This window comes from Spermophilus citellus (genome assembly GCF_964194105.1).
Source record: "Spermophilus citellus genome assembly, chromosome: 6".
Taxonomy (NCBI): domain Eukaryota; kingdom Metazoa; phylum Chordata; class Mammalia; order Rodentia; family Sciuridae; genus Spermophilus; species Spermophilus citellus.
This window is the reverse complement of record NC_138187.1, coordinates 15,920,863-15,938,366: the sequence shown is the minus strand read 5'-3', so window position 1 is coordinate 15,938,366 and position 17,504 is coordinate 15,920,863. Positions and strand designations below refer to the sequence as shown.

Here is a 17,504-nt window from a genome sequence, read left to right as displayed (position 1 = left end):
ATTACTATGCTATTTAAGCACATGGAACAAATGAATGGGCTATGTGTGTGTGCTTAATTTGAACTAATTGACAACATTTAAAAATTGTTTCTAGTTTCTTTAAATTTATAGGAAGAACTCCCATATGCATTCAGATTTGAACTTCTGGATTTTTTTTTAAACAAAACAATATGAACATAGATAACACAGGGCTCACATTCTACCTGGGCACAATTATTAAGAGCAGAGGATCAGCCTCCCCAGAGGCAGGAGTTCTCAGTGTTACCCAGTCCCCGCCCCCACTCACAGGAGCTGGAGACAATTCTCTTGTCACTGGACAGGCATCTGCCTTGCCAAATCCCCATGCTCGTCAAATCTCTGGGCAGAAGTTTTGAGTGGGAATAAAAAAATTTCAAGATATAAATCTGATGTTTGACGGGAAATATGATGGATCTACCCATCCTACCAGAAATCATGTGTGCCTCCTCCCCTCCTTTCCAGCAAGCCTAGCAGATGATTTTCCAAATAATCAGAGACATACCTTTTTCCTTCAATTATTCTCTGTGGAGAGGAGAGTTTCTTACTGTCTCCAAAGAAAGCAAGACCTTTCAAGTTCTCTAAAAGTCTCTAGAGTCTGAAGCCCTTTCAACTGGACCCAGCACAGGGAGACTAATTACTCCTACCCACCCCCCAAGAAAGTTCCATTTGTGGAGTGAGGTCCGCGTACTGTAGACATACAAGCACAGCCATGTTTAGAGCAGTCCAATTCACAACAACCCTACTATGGAGCCAGCCTAGGCGTCCATCATTGGATGAATGGATAGAGAAAATGTGGTCTATATACACAGTGGAATTTTATTCAGGGATAAAGAAGAATGAAATTATATCATTTGCAGGAAAATGGATGGAACTTGAGAAACTTAAATAAAATAAGCCAAACTCAGAAAGTCAAGGGTTATATGTTTTCTTTCATATGTGGGAAACTAGAGAGGAAAGGAAAAGAAAGATGGAGGGTGGATCTCATGAAAATGGAAGGGAGATCAGTAGCGGAAAAGGACCAGGGAGAGGGAGGAGGGGAGAGAAGGGAGAAATCCTGGAGAATCATATTGGCCAAATTATAGTTATGCTGTGTGCACATACAAATGTGTAACGATGAATCCCACCATTATGTCTGACTATAATGCATCAAAAAATACAGAAAAAAAAAAAAGATCCACACTTTCCATCCCCAGCTAGAACATGGCTAAGACTTCCTGCCCTGACCGCCCTTCTCTGCAGCCCAAAGCTAGAATAAAATAACTTCATCCCCAATCCCAGGATGAGGATCAACAACTCGGTGATCACTAACTCACAGAGTTCATGCTCCATTATGTCACCTGATGTTCAGACATCTGTATGTGGGTCACATCAATTAACATTTGTAGCAATGAGGTGGGGTAGGCTCTACGTTATCCCCGTTTTACAAGTAAAGAAACTGAGGCAAGGCAAAGTTAGGCAACTGACCAATGTCACACTCTTTGTTAGTAAGGGGCACAGTGAGGATTCCGCCCTAGGGAGACCTCCTGAGGATTCTCACGGATTGATTGTTCCTGCTGTGTATACATAACTGGCTGTTATGGGCAGAATGAGTCCCCACAAAATTCGTATGTTGAAGCCATAACCCGCAACGTGATGGTATTGAGTGGTTGGGCCTTGGGTGGTAACTAGGATTAGGTGAGATAGAGTTAGGTGGGGCCCTGGACCAATGGGATTAGTGCCCTTATAGAAAGGATGCCAGAGCACTAGGGGTGTAGCTCAGTGGTAGAGCACCTGCCTAGCATGTGTGAGGCCCTGAATTCAATCCCCAGTACCACCCAAAAAAAAAAAAAAAAAAAAAAGGCACACCAAAGAGCTTGCTGTCATGGAACTCGTGTGAGCACATGGCAAGATGGCAGCTACCCACAAGCCAAGAGAAGAGGCCTCAGAATAAAAACTACCTTGCCTACACCTTGACCTTGGACTTTCCAGCTTCCAGACTGAATTTGTGTTTTTTTATGTCCCCTGGACTCTGGTGTTTTGTTATGGCGGCCTGAGCTGATAAATACACTAGTTCTTGGGTCTTAGGTCACTCCGGAAAAGTTAAAAGTTCCAGCTCACCTTTTCATGGGCTGAGTATTTGGCAGACAAGATGATGACCTGGCTCTTGGCCCAGCCTAAGACCTGGTTGAGGGTGGCGATGGCACTGTGCACGGCCTCCGGGGAGAGGGATTCCAGCTGACTGCAGGTCAAACCCACGACTGCATCCGACAAAGAGCCCAGGGTCTCGTTGAGGGTTCGGTTCTCGGTGGCAATACCCAGGAGGTCAGCTTTGAGCTAGAAGGAGAGCAGTCTGAGATGAGCTTGGACATCAAGCAGGGCAGTGTCTCCCTCTGACTACGTCCTGGGCATACAGAGTCCATCCTGCCCCATCTAAGCCTCTGTACCAGAGACCAGGAGGAAAAGAGACTCCTGCCTTGTCCAGTGACACAGTCCCCCCCCATCCACCTCCACAGGCAGTGGCTTTCATGTGCTGGAAATTCAAATTGGGCTTCATTTGAATATTAATGTGTTAGTAAATCAACCTGAAAGCATAGCAGAAAGGAATTTTGCTCCCTTACAATTCCACCGCATTCTTGTAGATTTTATTTTCCTTTTCTGACCTTGAACTCTGTGTCCATATATATATATGGCTGTTTTTCTTTTGTAAACTATCTGGGGCCTTTTTCATGATGATAGATAATCTTTGTCCAAATAATTCTCAACAGTACAAGAAAGTTCAAGTGGTCTAAAAATCCTACCTCTTAAAAATAAATCTGAGGCTGGAGTGACCCAGTGGCTCAGTGGTAGAGCACTTGTACAAAGAACACAAGGCTCTGGGTTCAATCCTCGGCACCAGAAAAAGAAAGAAAGGTGAGAAACTATGATTAGTAGTTGGGTCTATATCCTTCCAAGTCTCCCTGTGCCTTTATAAAGACAGCATGGAGTTTTTACAGAGCTACAATATGAACAGAAGTATAATTTTCTGTTCTATGTTTTTCACTTAAAATTATATCTTGTACATCTTTGTACATGTCTGTGATCATTTTGATAATTATATTATTACAATATGCCTGCCTAGTTATAGTTGCATGTGTGTCTCAATTGCTTCTGGTAAGGAAACTCGCCGACTGTAGCAAAACCTCCGTGCCAGAAAATGAGAGCCGTGCAGATTTTAACACCAGAATTTATTACAACAATATGTCCATTTCCAACAGGTGCACGAGACTGGTCCATGCAATATTAAAATGGCCACTGGGGGGCAGAAGAGTGAAGTAGAAGGACCCTCCGTGGCTGTGCCTGGATTCTCTCAATTTTAGCAGGTCCCCATTCCCTAGAAGTGGTTCTCTAAGTGTGGTCCTTGGCCAGCAGCCGCAGCTTGGGGGAATTTATTAGAAACAAGTTCCATCCCAGACCTGCCAAATCAGACTCTGGGCATCGGGCCCAGCCACCTGTACTTTAACAAGCCTGCCCACTAATTCTGATGCACCCTTAAGTTTGAAAACTACAGAGTTAAGTGATCCCAAAGTGTTCCTCCATATCTAAATGTATTTGACTTTCTTTTTCATCAGGGCTGCCACAATTATCCCTGTGGATATAAAATACATTGATTCTTATTTTTGTTGGAGTTTGCTTGAGGATTTCTTTTCCTTGAAAAGTATGCATTGACCAAGACTGATGATCTAATGTGACATGTCCACTGTGATTGGGGCGGGGCACAGACACCCACACCTGTAATCCTAGCAACTCAGGAGGCTGAGGCAGGAGATCACAATTTCAAGGCCCGCCTGGGCAATTTAGCAAGACCCTGTCACAAAATTTAAAAATACAAATATAAAGGGTTGGGGATGTCACTCAGTGGTAGAGCAACCCTAGGTTCAGTCCCTAATACTACCAAAAAAAAAAAAAAATGGGATTGAAGATTTCAAAAGGATCATGTGTGAAAAACAGCTATGTAAAATTATTGATGACTTGATCAAAAATGTCTTTAACATTATTTTCATGCCATATTTTCAATAACAAAAATTGGAAAGGACCAAAGGAAGTGAAGAGATTGATATCTGAATGGATGAAAGAAAAGAGAGATGAGCAGAGAGGAAACAAACCCATCCTCACTTGCTAATTTGTCCTGAGCCTGGTCTAGGGGCTCAATAAATAAAACCCCACCACCCAGGGTTCTTGATCCTGGCTGGGTTGGAATCACCTGCAAGCTTTGAAACCACCCCAATCCCAGGCGGGTAACCTCAGAGTCTCGGGGTGGACCTGGAGAGGCTGATACTCATCAAGAACCATTCTAGCAGCTCTTGTCACCTGGAGTTGATTGGAAATGCAGCCGTACAGGCCCCACCCCAGACCTCCTGAACCAGGATCTGCATTTAAGATCCCCAGGTGATCTTCAAGCTCATGCCAGCGGGATGTGGCTGCTCTGATTGAATTTCCATCTTTCCAAGGTTCTTCCCTAGGCTGTTTGATGTCACTCTCTCCCATGTTACGTTCATCCCAGGATGTGAGACACCATTTGAGTGGCTGGGTTTAGATCCTGGTTAACAACACTACCAGTGTTCTCTCTAAGACCAGGCAAGGCTGTTCTCCCCATTCCTCTGGCTGGTAAAACAGAGGCAGAAGCCCCAGGGCCTTGCATCCCACTGGCACCTTCTGAACTGCAGCCTGGAAGCCCCACAGGTGGCTGCACTTGATCATCTGGTGAAGGAGGACTCGGGCCAGGGCGGCGTCCAGCAGCTCCAGGTCATCGTAGAAACAAACCAACAGCCCCAACCTGCGTGAGAAGATGAGGGATACTAGCAGAGGGCTCAGAGCTGGGGGGGCTGCAACCACACCCACCCCAGTCCAAACCAAAAGGGTCAGGATCCCGGCAGCTACCGCTCACCAGGTGTTGGACTGAGCCTTTACCTGAGTCATCTATTGCAATAATCCTACAGGTAGAAGTTCTCATCAGAGCTCTATCCCATAGATGGGCAAAGTGAGACTCAGATAAAGTGACTTGCCCAAGGCAAATAGGGGAGCTGGGACTTCTATCTAGATCCATCCAACTAAGTCATCTCACCTCCTGAACTAGCCACTGAGAACTGCCTGCTCTCCACACGGACATACGGGGTTCATTCACCCTGAAGGAGAGGTCTGCTTCCAAAATTATTGTTTACTTACCTGGATGATGCAAAGATTTCAGAAGAAAAAGAAAGAAAAACCAGAAGGCAGAATAGTCTAGGGCAGAAGGATTCAATCTTGGTCTAACTGGGAGCAAAATATCCAGTGGTGCCAGGCAAGGTGGCACACATCTGTAATTCCAGCGGCTCAGGAGGCTGAGGCAGGAGGATTGTGAGTTCAAAGCCAGCCTCAGCAAAAGCAAGACACTAAGCAACTCAGTGAGACCCGTCTCTAAATAAAATACAAAACAAGGCTGGGGATGTGGCTCAGTGGTTGAGTGCCCCTGAGTTCAATCCCTGGTACCCCCTCAAAAAAAAATATATCCAGTGGTTAAGAGCATACATTCAGGCCAACTGAAGTTAGAAGCCATATTCTAATCAGATATTTGATCTCCAATAAGTTATTTCATTTCTCTGTAAGGCTGCTACATACAGCTGGGCAGTGTACCCTCTGTACTACTGTACAGGGTGGCCCTGCCTCATTGAACTTTTAATAAATGAGAGACTTGCTTTGTTCATCATAGCACATCAAAATAAATATGATGAATGGAAGGAACGAGGATGATTGTGAAAGTTAAAGGAGAGATATAGCAAGTGACGAGCAGTCCTGGTGGATACTGAGTTCTCTTTCCTTAATGAATGCCTTTGGGGTTCATAGGAAGACTATCCACTCAGCATGGCCAGAGCACCTGGTTGATGGCCATCAACCTGGCTCCACCCTCCTAGAGAGACTGACATCGGACATGGGTACAGGAAAGCAGCCAGACCCAGGGAAAGGATTTGAACGTGTGTTGAGAAAAAAAGTTTAGCTTAACTATGAGAAAAGAAGATTGTGTCTTGGGAGAAAGCTCAGAGGGCCCAGCACCCACACCCCTTGCCTGTGGATGGTTGAGGCGTTCCTCACATCAAAGCCGGAGGAGCTGATTCTCTGCAGAAATGCCTGGGCCAGCTCAGGGGTGATGTCATAGACCGTGTCCAGCTGCTTGGTGGCATTGTCATAGCTAAGGAACAGCCCAATCTGGTGGACAGAGACGGGAAGATCAGAGAGGAGCATGGAAGGGCCCAGTGCGCTGTGCCCCATCCCAGACACTTGGGTGCACCACCATTGGCAGCTGACATTTGTCATCAATTTCTTTCCCCTTCCTCCAGCAATGCAGGTAACAAACCCCCGGCACTTTGCATGCTAGCAAGTGCTCTGACCCTGCACTACATCCCCAGCCCTCTCCTGATTTCTTCATGGTCTATAACTGCTGCTTTGATTTCCTCCTCAACCCAACCTGTTATTTAAGAATGATTCCTTTAACATTCCGGCAGCTGAACTTTGTAAGCTAATTTTGACACATTGATTCCTAGATTGGTTTTAAGGTCAGAGAAGATGGTCCACAAATTTTTCTGCTTTGAGAAATCAAGATTTTGTAACAGGTGAGCGAGTTTATAGATGGACTTCAGGTGATAGAAAAAAGAATGTGTGTTCTCTTTGTAAGACACAGAATGTGGCGCATCGTATATATTCAACCTTATTAAATATAGTTTTTGGATGATCTGTATTCTCGTTCCCTTTTTGCCTACATTTCCAAAGGTGCTCTTGTATGTTCTACGACCGTGGGGTTCAGATCTTTCTCCTGGTGTTTCTAATGGATTTCTCATTCTCTATTCTGATGCAGTCATTGTGTTTAAAAGAGGCTCGTAAAGTTGTCCTTCCCTTGTGGACTCTGCTCTTGGCCCATATAAAATTCCTTCTTAGTGTGCATGTCCCGTGCCTTTTCCTTTCTTCTCTATACTTTTAGGTAATGAAAAGTTTCAATGGATGTCTGACCTGGGAAATTCCCTCAAAGAGCTCAGATTTCTAAGAATTAAACCTCAGTCTACTTCTAGAAAAATCTCTCAATGCTGGGAGGGTAAATGGGGGCCCGAGGGGTTAATCCTAGGACAGAGGGTTATAAAAATTGGGAGGTGTTTGAAATATTCCCAGCCTCCTAGGTAAAAAAGAGGGATTTAATTCTGTAGCTGGCTTCACAATAAGCAGATATTGTTGGGTTAGCTTCACAATAAGCAGATATTGTTAGTTAGCCACTCATTTGATACAAACTCTTCTCTGAATGGCCAGTAGAAAGTCACGTCACCTATGATTTAAGAAATAATAATAGGCCAGGCCATGGTGCACATCTGTAATCTCAGTGACTCAGGAGGCTGAGGCAGGAGGATCGAAAGTTCCAGGCCAGCCTCAGCAACTTAGTGAAGCCATGAGCAACTTAAAATATAAATTTAAAAAAGTCTTAAAATAAAACTAGCTGGGGGAATACCTCAGTGGTAAAGCACCCCTGGGTTCAAACCCCAGTACCAAAAAAAAAAATTTTTTTTTTTTTAGACAGGCTCCAAAGTCTTTACGAAGGCCTTTGCATGGACGACATTCTTGGGAGGTTGCATCCTAGAGTCAAGATTCCCCAAGGGGTTTTTATGTCATTGAGTCAACGTCAGCAGGAGACAGGTTGATGACTGAGTTAAGTGACCCCAGACATGGACTTTTCTCCACTATAAACTCTATAAAAAAAATCCACTCTATAAAACCCAGTCACTGCTCATGCTAAAGGGATATTACTAGAAGTCACTATAAATAGAAATAGCTATTAATCCACGTTGCTTGGTCTTGCGTTCGTGCGTCCAAAGATTGGAAACTTGATAGCTATTGTCCTTGGCCTTTTGAGTTCAAAAATGCCCTCAAATGATTCTTGGTGCACAGCCAACGTTCCCCCTTCCTTCATCATGATTCACATCAAAGGGGTCTTAATTCTGTGCAGTTTTTTTCTTTCTCCCATTACCCTTCTATAGCAGCACACAATCCTACTGCCACCACCTGAGGCCTTGTTCCAAGAGTTTTCTTTAGAAGCTAGAGACAGGTTGGACAGAGGCAGGTGGACACTTTCTAGAGCACCTCGACTGGCTGGCTGAACCCTGGAAGTTTAGCACACACCTTACCCCAGGTGGATTAGTAACGGGGACATATAAATATACTTTTCCAGCTTACCTCTACAGGACTAATCTTCATAATCTCTTCAAATGATAGGTGAACCATGTATCTGCCCAAAATCCATAAGTTTTCTGCACTGACCCAGGAAACAGAGTCATCTACAAAAAATGAATGAATGAATGAATGAATAAGTGAATACATATATAAAAGTCTTCCTGCTGGTGTGTGATGGTCAACGGCATCTTGGACATCAGGACCTCCTTCTTGAGTTCACTCAACGACCATTTATTAAAAGCTCACCCTCGAGACACTATGCTGTGCACAGACCTGGGTCACAGAGCTGGAGACTGGCCGCCATTGTTCCCAGTCCTTCAGCATAAGACTTTTCCACACAGCAAATTGTGTTGGTGGCATTTGGGGGAAAGAAAGAAGGGAGAGCATGTGCATCCATCACTAAGAGCGGTTTCAGGAGGTGTGGGTGGTAACTCATGTCCAAATGAGATGGAGAAGTCAGCTTTGCACAGACTCATTCAGGAGAACATTATGTGTCTCCCCTGACCCAGGAATCAGAGTACAGGGGACTCTGGGACATCTGATTTGGCTATTGAATAAAAAGGTGGCCTCAGAGGATAGATAACTGGGGAGGAACCATAAATTTCACCAACAACCACGCTGAGTTTCTTCATTTGCCAACAATGATTAAGCATGAACTATACTCCTGCAGATGAATGATCCTCAAGCTCAAGATATTCTATTTTTTATTAATTCTTTATTGGTGCATTGTAATAGTACATCAGAGTGGGATTCATTGTGATAAATTTGTACTTGCGCATAATATAATTTGGTCAGTTTCATCTGGGGACATCTTTAATAGCCAAAGTATTTCCAGTTAGCTCGGGGACCTTCATGAAAAAAGAATTTCCGAGGTCCAAAAAGAATGAACTTTAATTCACTGTAGATTAATAATGAAATTTGGGCCGGGGCTGTAGCTCAGTGGCAGAGTGCTTGCCTCACACCTGTGAGGCACTGGGTTCGATCCTCAGCACCACATAAAAATTAAAAAATTAATTAATTAAAGGTATTGTGTTCATCTACAGTTAAAAATATTTTTTAAAAAATGAAATTTACCAGGCTGAGGTTGTGGCCGAGTAGAGCGCTACTCATGTAAGGGCCTAGGTTCCATCCTTAGCACCACATATAAATAAATAAAATAAAGGTATTCTGTCTATCATATATATATATATATATATATATATATATATATATATATATTCTTAAAAAAAAAGAAATTTACCATATAGGAATTCCAGAAGGAAAATCTGTCCCTAAACTCTGGCAATAAAGTCTTAGGGACGTTTAGAGAATGAGTGACTTTCTCAGGGTTACACAGTGTGAGATTCAGGTTCCTAGAGGCTGGAGTTTATACTCCAGGAAGAGGGGATTCTGCTAAGCATCCAACACATTGTTATTATATTGTTAATGCTCCTTACACACAAATCTCAGAGATTAAGCCCAGGAAAAGGATTGTTTGGCATCCCTCAGCTCCAACCCCACTGGTTTCCTTTATGGTTCCCCAACACCCCTTGCTCATTCCCACCCCAGGGCCTTTGCATGTGCTGGTCCCTCAGCTTGGAATGCCCTCGCTGCAGAACCCCACATGACTGATTCCATCTCCTCCTCTTGATCACCCCTGAGAGGTCTTCCTTGATCCCTTAGTCCAGGGATTGGCCAACTACAGCCCATGGGTCACCCCCAGAGCACAACTTAATTTTACACAGTCTCGAAGCCAAGAAAAGAAGACTTATGTTTGGTGACAGGTGAAAATCATGAATTTCAGATTCCAGCATCCAGAAATAAAGTTTCCATGGGACACAGCCTTGCCCATTCACCTACCTCTGTAGCTAATATGGAAAAGTAGTGTCAGAGGTTATGGGCTCACAAAGCATAAAATATTTACTCACTTTTTAAATGACCTTGACAGAAAGCATTTGACAAGGCCTGTTCTAGCCTAAAGTAGTAACCTTTTCTCATTTCTATCTCCTCTCTCTCTTTCACTCTTTCTCTTTCGATCTCCATCCCACCTTTCCCTCCTTTAAAAATTTTTCTCCGCCTACCCTTCCACAATAAAAGGATGAATTCAGAAAGCAAACATTTTGTCTTATTTTCTTCTATATCCTCAGCTGCCAACACATAGTAGGCTCTTTTTTGCTGAGATGGGTGCAGTGGCGCACGCCTGTAATCACAGCAGCTCAGGAGGCTGAGGCAGGAGGATTATGAGTTCAAAGCCAGCCTAAACAAAAGTGAGGCACTAAGCAACTCAGTGAGACCCTGTCACTAAAATGAAATTCAAAATAGGGCTGGGGTTGGGTCTCAGTGGTTGAATGGCCCTTGGTACAATCCTCTGTACCCTCCCCCCCCCAAAAAAAATTAATGCTATTTATAGTCCTGACATGACACATTTACCAACTTGAAGCTGAGAAGTTGTTTGCATTGTTAACCTATATAACCATTCTTCTCTAGATTGTTTTTTTCAGTTGTGATAAAATACACATAATATAAATTTTGCCATCATACACATTTTAATTGTCCAGCTTAGTGGTATTAAATACAGTCATTCTTCAGTATGCATAGGAGTTTGGGTGCAGACCCACTACAGATATCAAATCCTTGGCTACTCTAGTCCCTTAGGTAAAATGGCATAGAGTTTGCAGGTAACCCCCACGCCTCCTCCCTGAATACTGAAAATCATTGCTAGATTATTTATAATATTTAATACAATATAAGTGTTAGAGAAATAGTTGTTACATCATATTGTTCAGGGGATAAAAGAAAAACATCTGAACATGTTCCATACAGACACATTTTTTTCAAATAGTTTCCATGCACAGTTGGTTGAACCCACAAATGCAGAGAGCCAGGGGTGCAGGCTCAGTGTATACCCATTACCACCACCCATATCCAGAACTTCGTGCATCTTGCAGAACTGAACTCTACCACCGTTCCAATGCCTGACTCTGAGTTTGACTACTTAGGACATAAATAGGCTTCTAATAAATACATTGCAGGTAAATAATCCTGACATATTTCCACTTTGGTTGCCAGGAAGGTCAGAAAACTAAATCTGTGCCTTATTGACTTGATTAGATTTCTTTTTTTCTTTTTTTTTTTTTTTTTGGCAGTACTACGGATTGTACCCAGGGGTGCTCTACTGCAGAACCTCCAGCCCTTTTAATTCTACTTTGAGACAGGGTCACACAATGTTGCCCAGGCTGGCCTCAAACTTTCAATCCTCCTACCTCAACCTCCCAAGTAGCTGGGATTACAGGCATGAGCCACCATGGCCAGCTATTGCCTAGATTTTATAACAAAAAAAAATCATATCTCACTTTAATATAGATATTTTTACACAGATTTTTGAACTTGTAACCCATTCTAAAGGTTCTCATCAACTCTGTCACTAAAAGATTAGGCCACACCATTGATTTTAAGATACAGATACATCCTCGATAGGTAAAGAGAATGTTGATGAGGAGCCGCTGAGTTTTAACCTTAAGTCTCACTAAACCCTCTCTGGAAGTTGCGGGGAGGGTGGTAGAAACCACAGAGGCACTGAAATCGAGCCCCTCTTTCAGTGATGAAGTGCCTCTTTGGAGGACAGACTCCCCACCCGTGACCCACCCACACAAGCACAAGCTCACCAGAGGTGTTGGCAGACATCTGCAGAATCCCAGTCATCCAGGAATACAGCGCCCTCTGCGCATGAGCCGAGGTTTGGTCATAGAGATCTCTGAACACGGCAGAGCTGCGTGGCACAAACACAGGCATCTGTTAGTACCACGCAGGTGGAGGGGTGAACGGAGAATCAAAACTGCAAACGTGCCCAAAGCTATCGAGTGATGAGGCCCTTCCCACTTTTTGGCTAACTGAGCCATTTGCTCCTTTAGGTGTCACACCATCCAAAGAGTGGCCTGTACACACTGCCTCCGCTTCCTCACCCCCTGGTGCCTTGGCTGCTGTTAATAGCTTTGCTGAGATATTATTTACATACACTATAATTTGTCCTCTTAAAGTATTCTGTTCCATGGTTTTCAGGACATCCTGAGTCCCACAACCCATTTTAGAACATTTTAAACACCTCAAAAAGAAATTCCATATCCTTAGCTAACACTCCTCATCTCCCAATCTCCCCAGCCCCTAGACTGCACTAATCTACGTCCTGTCTCTATAGATTTGCTCTTTCTGAGCCTCTCACATAAACAGAAGCCAACAATACAGAGTATTGGGTCTCTGGCTTCTTGCACTTGGCATGATGTTTTTCAAGGTTGGAGTATGTCGGTCCTTCATTCCTTTTTAGAACCAAATAATATTCCATTGTATGAATGAATACACCACATCTCCTTCATCCATTCATCAGTTGATGGACATTTAGATTATTTCCAACAACTTTATCTTTTATGAATATTGTCTTTTAATAAACATTCCTGTGCAAATTTTTGTATGGACATATGTCATAGGCGCTCTGTCTGGTCTCTCGGGTTTATAGCCAGGCATGGGATTGGTGGGTAGTGGGTAAATGGCACTGGTTAGCTTGTGTGTATGTGTGTGTGCGCGCGCGCGCGCTGGGAAGTGCATCCAGGACCTCTTACAGGCTATGCACGTGCTCTATCACTGAGCTACATCCTGGGCCCTTCTGTTTAGCCTCTTGAGTCTCCCGATCATTCCCAAAGCAGCTGCACCAGTAGTGTGTCAGGACCTGACTTCTCCACGTCATCTTTGACACTCGTCATGCTCTGACATTTGGATTAAAGACCTCCTACTGGGTGTGAAGCTTCTGGGTCATGTTGTAATCTGGTTCCTCCAGTACCACATTCCCCCCCGTGGCCCAAGTCACCAATGGCCTCCTTCTCGCCATGCCCAGAGGTCCTATTTGGCCAAATAGGATTTAACCTTTCACAGCATTTGGCACTGACCATTCCTCCTGCCCAATCTGCAAAACTGCTGGATCTCCATGTCCTGGAAGCTTCTTTCTGCACCACCAATTTATCAACTCACCAAACCACCAATTCGCCAACATTTTCTAAGCTTAAATTTTATCCCATCGCTTCTCCAGCCATTTTATATGTAAACAGGCAAACTGTCCCCTAAACCCAAATAAATGTCTTCTCCATAGATTTTTATTTTCCTTCTTCCCCTAATGCCAGCAAGAGAAGGTGAAAAAACAGGGACAGGGGGGAGACAAGGTTCTTTTTAAAAATGGTAAACATTATTTGAGAAGAAGATTGTCCATTTGCAAAAATGCTGTCTCCTTCCCTATTATTCTGACCTAGAACAAATCATTGGGCCTCAGTTTCCTTGTCTGAAAGATGGGGATGAAAATAATCCTCATAAGATAAAGAGGATAGAGTGGGAAGAGGAGGATTGGGGTTCAGGAGACCGGGGGAAGTTCAGATGAAGTCAGATCCCATGGGGTCATCTCAGGGTCACAAGGTGGAGCCCCCATGAATGCGGTTAGTGCCCTTTTAAAGGAGACTCCAAAGAGCTTCCTTGCCCCTTCTGTCATGTGAGGACACAGCAAGAAAAACGCCTTCTATGAACCAGAACCCCTCATGTGACACCAAATCTGCCAATACCTTGAACATGGACTTCCTAGTCTCCAGAACTGTAAAAAATCGCTATTTGGTGTTTGAGCCCCCCAATGGACAGCAGTTCTGTGATAGCAATTCACACCGCCTCAGACACTCAGGAGAGCAACACAGGTGGCTGGGATTGGGTGACACGTTGCTTTCATCCTTATCCCTCTTTATGATCACCTAAGACAAAGGATGCCGGATTCCCATTTACGGTAATAATATCAAACTTAGTTTTAAAATAAATATTTCAAGTAATAAAGATGAGTCCTTATAAAGAAAAACACAAAGTGAATCATGGTACAAGCAAAGATTGTGGGGACAGAACCCAGATGGCTGAAATTTCAGACAATTTTAATCACAGCCTCTCTCAGCTCCTCAGATTTTTAAGCCTCTGCTTGGAAGGCACATATCAACCTGTGTCCACCTGTCTTCTCCCCTCTGCCAGGTGTTACCTCCTGGGACTCTCAGGCAGGTGAGAGGGTGGGAGGAAGCACTCACAGGTTCTTAAAGGTGTCCTCACGCAGGTGCCGGGGCAGCCTCTCTGTGACGTCTGGCTGGAGAAATCTGCCTGAGGACCCCCTCAGCACCCTGCCCAGGATCTCCACGCACTCCAGGGAGTTCAACACCTGGAAACACCTCTCCAGTGTGACCAGAAACAGGGTGCGGTTCACACCAGGGCTCCGCAAAGCTTGTTCCCGAATCGCTCCCAAGTCGATGAGGACGTCCCCCAGGTCCTAAAGCAAGGAGAAAAGCAGGGCTGTCTTGAGAGATGCCCTCTTGACTCAGAAGCCTCAGAAGGGACCACACACTGTGGCAGTGGGGAGACTCCATGCCGCTATGTGGAAACTTCTAGAACCTTCCATCACCTACCCAACAAAATCAAGGGCGTCACCTACTTCACCTGCCCTAGGTGACTTGTCACTCTCCAGATGCAGCATGATTGTCACACCTCAGGCCCTTAGTCTAGTTGGAATCTCCTGCCCCCTCCTCCTAGCAAAATGCAGCTCATCCTTTTAAGATTGAGTTCAGTCGTCACCTCCTTAGCGAAGTCTCCTCTGATCTCCTCCGACTTCCTACTTCAAGTCAGCTCTCCCTCCACTGGGTGCTCCTGGAGCATCTTGAACCAAACTCTTTGATGCATTAAAGATGCTGTGAGCTTCTCTTCCCTCCAAGCCCAGGGTTCTGAATCACGAGGGAGACTTAAAAGCTCTGGTTTCCAGCACCACTACCTACAGTCTGATTTACTTGGTCAGGAGCGGAGCTCTGGCATATGATCCTTATGTGTATCCAAGGCTGAGCCAGGAAAGACCCTGAGGCCAAGGTCATGTGTCTAGTGGAGTGCCCAGGACCTAGAAGACACTGACAAGCCGTCTATCCAAATGCACAGACAAACGCTTTCCACCACAGAACTCAGGAATAAGGATGAGGTTTCCTTCCAATCTGAGGGATCCCTCTGTCCTTCACCCCACGTACCCTCCAAAACTAGCCACCATTTGCTGACCACTGACTATGCACCAGGCACTGTGCCAAGCATGGAGCAAATGGGCATCACCTTATTGAATTCTGATCCTACAGAATAAGCATCAAAGTTCCCCAAGTCAGGCATTCCCAGGTTAACATCCCAGGGCCCGACTTTTTCCCTGAGTAAATTGCTTACCTTTAAAAAAAAAAAAAATCTGTTTCCTTCTCTGCAAAATCAGCACTTAGATTCTGTGTAAAACCTGAGCAAGAAAACGAGTGTGCAAAATGACTGGGAGCTGTGAACACTCAGCCAGAGTTCCATAGGCGGTTCCTACCTCAGTGTCACAGGTGACGAAAGCAAAACAGAGAATATGCACCAGTCCCCAGAGCTGGGATCTGAACAGTGTCTTGGAGCACAAACCCACACTAGAACCTTGATTGACTGCTTCCTGGTTTCAGTCATTTGCTGTGGTGACCGAATAACCGTGTACTTCCGGTGATTCTGTTTCGAGCCAGGTTCTCGCTGAGTAGCGCAGGGCGTCACTAAGTTGCTGAGGCCGGCTTTGAACTTGGTGATCCCCCTGCCTCAGCCTCCTGAACCACTGGGATTACAGGGGCCCCAGCCACTTAGTGGTTCTGAAGCAAGGGCCTGGGGTTGGAATTCGGGGCATCTGTGGACACTGAGGGGGAAACTGCAGCTTCATTTCCACGAACACAAAACTGACACGTCGCACTTCCTTTGGGGATGAATGTAGGCAGCAAAGCCACAGTTTATACTCAACACAAAATTACACAAGTTATTAAACATGCTGCTAAATCATGTTATCGAACGTGTTAAAAAAAAACATAAATTACTATCCCCCAAGTGTGTCTGTATTTTACATTTTGATCAATGTTTTTCAATAGAATTTGCCTCCTTTTTAATCCTTTGTAATTTGTTCTTCTCTAAGTGCCAGAAAGGCTCACAGCTGGAGTCAGGAGCCCAGGTTTCAACCTCTGATTTGCTATTTCTAAGCTGTGTCATTTGAGATTGTTCACCCTCTCCAAGCCACAGTTTCCTCATCTGAATATTACAATGGTAAGATTCCTATAACTTTATTTCAGAGGGTCCTGGAGGGGAGTCAATGAGTCCCTGCATGTCAAACCCTTAGAGCTATGGCCAGCAAGTTATTTTTCCCATAGGCCGCTGTTAGCCCACCGCTTGTTTCTGTGGATAATTTTCATGAGACATGTCTACAGTCACTTCTAATAGCTTCATTTCTCATAGCTTCTTTCATTCCTCAGTGGCAGAGTTGAGTAATAGTGTCAGAGCTTGTTTTTCCTGCAATGCCTTAAATATTTCCTAGCCAGTCCCTTAGAGAAAGTTTGCTGATCACTCCCATTAGAATGATACCTCCCACCTAGAACCCTCAGTAAACTTTAAGCAATACCGTTCTCATAGACCGCCACCCCATGGGTGCCTTTACTGTGGTATACTTTGTATTTTCCTTTATAAGGAGGTTTGTTTTTTTTTAAGCTTAAATTCATTTCTAAAGGAAATATTACATTCCTACCAAACTGGTTTGATGTATACAACACATTTTAATAAGAGATATTGTAACAGTGTGTGATTAGGGGTTGGAGCTGGAGCTGCATGGTAGAACAGTTACCAAGCCTGCTGACGCCCTCGGACATTCTCTAGCACCACTAAATAGATAAGTGATTCAAACTGGTGCAGCCAATATGGAAATCAGTATGGAGATTCCTTGGAGAACTGGGAATGGAACCACCCCTTTGACCCAGCTATCCCTCTCCTCAGTCTATACCCAAAGGACTTTAAAACAGCATTCTACAGGGACACAGCCACATCAATGTTGATAGCAGCACAATTCATAATAGCTAAACTGTGGAGCCAACCTAGATGCCCTTCAGTAGATAAATGGATAAAAAAATATATACACAATGGACTATTACTCAGCAATAAAAGAGAATAAAATCATGGCATTTGCAGGTAAATGGATGGCGTTGGAGAAGATGATGCTAAGTGAAGTTGGCCAATCCAAAAAAAAAAAAAAAAACAAATGTCGAATGTTTTCTCTGATATAAGGAGGCTGACTCATAGTGGGGTAGGGAGGGGGAGCATGGGAGGAATAGATCAACTCTAGATTGGGCAGAGGAGTGGGAGGGGAAGGGAAGGGCACGGGGTTAGCAAGGATGGTGGAATGTGATTGACATTATTATCCAAAGTACATGTATGAAGACACGAAT

General features: G+C 44.3%; 1 protein-coding gene across 1 annotated transcript in view; it reads right to left on the bottom strand.

The window, feature by feature from the left end:
• OTOA (otoancorin) overlaps window positions 1–17,504 on the bottom strand; it is an 82,219-nt gene that overhangs the window by 49,545 nt on the left and 15,170 nt on the right. The window contains exons 8-13 of the mRNA XM_081298339.1: window positions 14,295–14,530; window positions 11,865–11,968; window positions 8,224–8,324; window positions 6,077–6,216; window positions 4,687–4,810; window positions 2,116–2,331 (exon numbers count right to left, since the gene is read on the bottom strand). Coding sequence (XP_081154465.1) covers window positions 2,116–2,331; window positions 4,687–4,810; window positions 6,077–6,216; window positions 8,224–8,324; window positions 11,865–11,968; window positions 14,295–14,530 — 921 coding nt within the window. The remainder of the gene's footprint in view (window positions 1–2,115; window positions 2,332–4,686; window positions 4,811–6,076; window positions 6,217–8,223; window positions 8,325–11,864; window positions 11,969–14,294; window positions 14,531–17,504) is intronic.